This window comes from Vicia villosa, linkage group LG7 (assembly GCF_029867415.1).
Source record: "Vicia villosa cultivar HV-30 ecotype Madison, WI linkage group LG7, Vvil1.0, whole genome shotgun sequence".
NCBI classification, from domain to species: domain Eukaryota; kingdom Viridiplantae; phylum Streptophyta; class Magnoliopsida; order Fabales; family Fabaceae; genus Vicia; species Vicia villosa.
The window spans coordinates 52,702,266-52,705,800 of record NC_081186.1 but is presented as its reverse complement, the minus strand read 5'-3'; the positions used below and the strand labels follow the sequence as shown (position 1 = coordinate 52,705,800).

The 3,535-nt window shown below is 38.2% G+C and overlaps 1 protein-coding gene across 1 annotated transcript; it reads right to left on the bottom strand.

Annotated features, from left to right (window-relative positions):
• Positions 1–224: 224 nt before the first annotated feature.
• On the bottom strand, positions 225–3,158 carry LOC131620573 (zinc finger CCCH domain-containing protein 12). Its single transcript, XM_058891698.1, has 2 exons — positions 2,139–3,158; positions 225–991 (listed from the first exon to the last, which is right to left on the bottom strand). The coding sequence occupies exons 1-2, from the start codon at positions 2,998–3,000 to the stop codon at positions 711–713; spliced, it is 1,143 nt and encodes a 380-aa protein (XP_058747681.1). The 5' UTR covers positions 3,001–3,158; the 3' UTR covers positions 225–710.
• Positions 3,159–3,535: the final 377 nt, after the last annotated feature.

The window sequence follows — 3,535 nt, the reverse complement described above, 5'->3', positions numbered from 1 at the left end:
AGTGACCCTTCTTGTGATCGGGTTTCAACGATGGCGAGCGATAGGTTATGCAACAGGAAATCTTCATTATATTGTTCAAAAAAGAACAAAATACGACACATTATAACTTTTCAATTATATAACCACTCACGAGAAAGTGCAAGAAAGAAAGGGAAGCTGCAAAACAGGTACTCGTGAAAGAACAACATAAAAAATAGAAGAATAAACTATTGATAATGTTGGAATGAAAAATAGGGGTATAAGCTTAATTATTTAATCAATAAGTTCCATTTCACTGCATACCTCCAGATTGGATGAAGGAAATGGATGGACATACAAATAAGTTCCATCATATTCTATAACAGTCAAAATCCAAACAAAAGAATGTGATTTCATACATCCAACATGAGGTAACAGAGATAGAACATGAGCTAACTGAAGAACAATTATGGACGCATCGCAGTCTGATGCACAAACAAGGAAGCCGTTGTTACATTCAGAACTGAAACAAAAACTTGAAAAGAAAGATGAATCCTTCACCAAACGTAAGTGCACAGAACAATAATCTGCAAATCGAACAAAGTGCTACAAGTGCTGGAAGCTACGGATCACAAGACATAGATAATATAACAAGATGGGAATGATGTTCATAGCTTATTCAGCAACATGGTGATTACATAAGCCCCCAATTTTCCATGTTTCCAAGATTGGGAATATAAGTTATTATACCTCTAGTCGAAGTCGTCGATCCAATCGCCGTATATCCTACTGATTTTATCTGGACCTTTCCACTTATGATGAGCTCTCTGTCCTGGCTGCTGACTCACAATGGAAGGTCTCTGTGAAGGGACTCCAATATGATAAACATCTGAATGAGCTATAGGTGGAGTTGATGCAACCACATTATCAGCGTGATTTTTTGAAGATACTCCCTGTTTTGCATCAGAGGCAACAACAGAAACACCGTCTCTGATTTCTCCTTCCATAAGCCCACCTCCATATCTGTGTAACTCTGCGGTCACAATATCAAAGTCAGATTTATATAGAATAAAAATAGCTTAAGTTAATCTTATAGAATTAGAAAATCAATTTAAGCAAATAAATCACACATGTATCAATGTGAGAAACTGTTCTTGAGTGTAATACATTCATGTTTGGATTGACGATGATATTGACAGATTCACAGTGACTCGCTGCATTTTTGGCAAAAGCTACCCTTTTGAACTTCAACAAAATCAGTGTTGTTGAGATATTGCTAAGCTCGCCGTCAATCCAAACATGCACACAATGTACAAGGCCAAACAACAAACCAATGAAAATATGAAATGGTAGTACACAATCATTTGTCCCTAATGTTAGTCCTTAGTATGTGTAACGTTTAAAGAAGTTTCCTTTCCTTTTTTTTTTCTTCGAAACCACAAAGAGGAATTATATAAAATAAGGAATAAAAAGGGTACTGCGACACATTTTAAAATAAAGTTTCCTTTCCTTTAATGTGAATTCTAAAGTGAGCACAACAATTTCCAAAGCTGCATCGGTGTAAGCTTCGATTTCTTACAGGTGTCTTTATTAGATCCAGTGTTGTCAATTACAGATCGCAAAAAAAAAAAAAAAAATCGTTCAAATTCCACTATGCTACGGAGCTAAGTGCTGCTATAGGCGATATTTGACATGACAACACTACGTGCTAAATAACACATCACAGAGCAATAGCGGTTTTTTTGCTAAAATTCTGCCACCAGGTCAAGGTGGTAGCCCTGCTGTATGCACCATTTGACAACACATACTAGATCTAAACTACCATCTATTCATCCTGAACCCATCACTCATGAAACTATTCTTTTCTCATCTATTGCAGACAGGGCTTTTTCTATTCAGAAAATGAAGCCTTATATATTTGAAGCAAGCAAGCAAGCCATATGAAAAGTGTTTGCAACTATGAAAAGGAAACTCACTGTAATGTGCACAATACTCTATTGTAGATTTAGTGATAAAAACAATCTCACATCAATACCCAAAATTTGTATTCAAATGGTAAGTAAACATTGACACAAATTCAAAGTACAGATTCTTCATAATCATAAGTTTCCAATTCTAGTATCAACCCTTTATAATCTATCTAGCTATTTATATAAGAAATTCATCGAAACGAATCATACCTGTAGCACCATGAGCAAAATGGCATTTGTTACCAAATGGGCAATACCCAGTCATCTCCCACTTATTACAAATCCTAGTTTTCCAATTCGAAGGCTTCAAATTCGGTCCATTCCCAGCCGCCGCAGCACCCGCCGCAACAACAACAACACCACTCCCACTAACCCCGCCACTACCAGCACTACCTCCACCACCACCACCACCACCTCCACCACCATAACCACCAGGACCCAAACTTATCGCAACACTCTCGCGATTCTTCGACTGCTCATCATGAAGAAAAGTACAACTATCTCCATAAGGACACCCTTCCTCCGTATAAAACTTCTTACAATGCCTACCCTTATACGACCTATTATTCATACTCTCCCCAACAAAAGTACTCGACCCAACCGTCGGAATCTGAAACTCCTCCCTCGGCTGCTCCAGCACGTTCCTCTCCTCCTCATGCGCCGCCACAATCTCCTGCCAATTCGCCGGCGGCCGACGAAGCTCCTCAACACTGTGAGCAAAATTACAGTTCGTTACGTAAGGACAAGTCCCAACTCGAAACTTGCAGCACAGTTTCGTCTTGAAGAACATCTTCCCGATCGCTTTCGCTCGATTGGATCCGCCTCCGCCGCCGCCATTTCCTCCGTCTTGCGAACTGCTTCTCGATTTCTTGTTCGGCGGCTCGCTTCCCGAACGCTGTTGACGCTCGCAATTGGAGTTCGATGACGGAGTGGTTTCGCCGGCTTCGTTTCCGTTCCAGTAGCGATACTCGTCTTCCGTCGCCCAATCTGCTTGGTCACTCGACCAGCTATCAGCACCGCCGCCGCCGCCGGTGATGATTTGAACGACGTTGCCGTCGCGGTTGTAATCCATTATTACAAAACCCTAACTGGGAGTGTTGGAAAGAAGAACTAAATCTAAAACTACCTAGGAGTGTCCGAACATGAACATCAACACGTGTTAGGTAAAATTCGGAGAAATGGAAATTTAAATATAAAAAATAATTTAAAATAGTTTGAGTTACAATAATTACAATAATTAAAGATAAGATGTTGCATTAGAGAAGTGTTTGTTTAATTTAAAAAGGGAACGGATATAGAGATGAGTTGCAAGATTTCTTTTTGTCTTTGTAATAAATTATGTCAAGTGGTGCAATGGAACAAGTACATGATTTTATTTACCTATTTTTTATAGTTTTGTTTTATATATAAAAAAGATAATTTTAAGCTAAAATTAAAGATGAATTGATAATTAAAAACTATTTAATAAACCACATTGGATCATCTCCTTCCATACATCTCTCTCCTTCAATCAACCAAGTGTAATAATAATAAACATTTATAAAATATAACATATAAAAAAAGAAGAGAGAGAAAATGTTAGTGAGAGATAGAGACAAATTTGTGAA

Bases quoted from the DNA above. Each gene is read 5' to 3' on its own strand.
- LOC131620573 (XM_058891698.1), bottom strand. From the start codon at position 3,000: ATGGATTACAACCGCGACGGCAACGTCGTTCAAATCATCACCGGCGGC. The intron at 992-2,138 runs GTATGATTCGTT...TTGTGACCGCAG, and splicing joins TTTTGCTCATGGTGCTACAG to AGTTACACAGATATGGAGGT.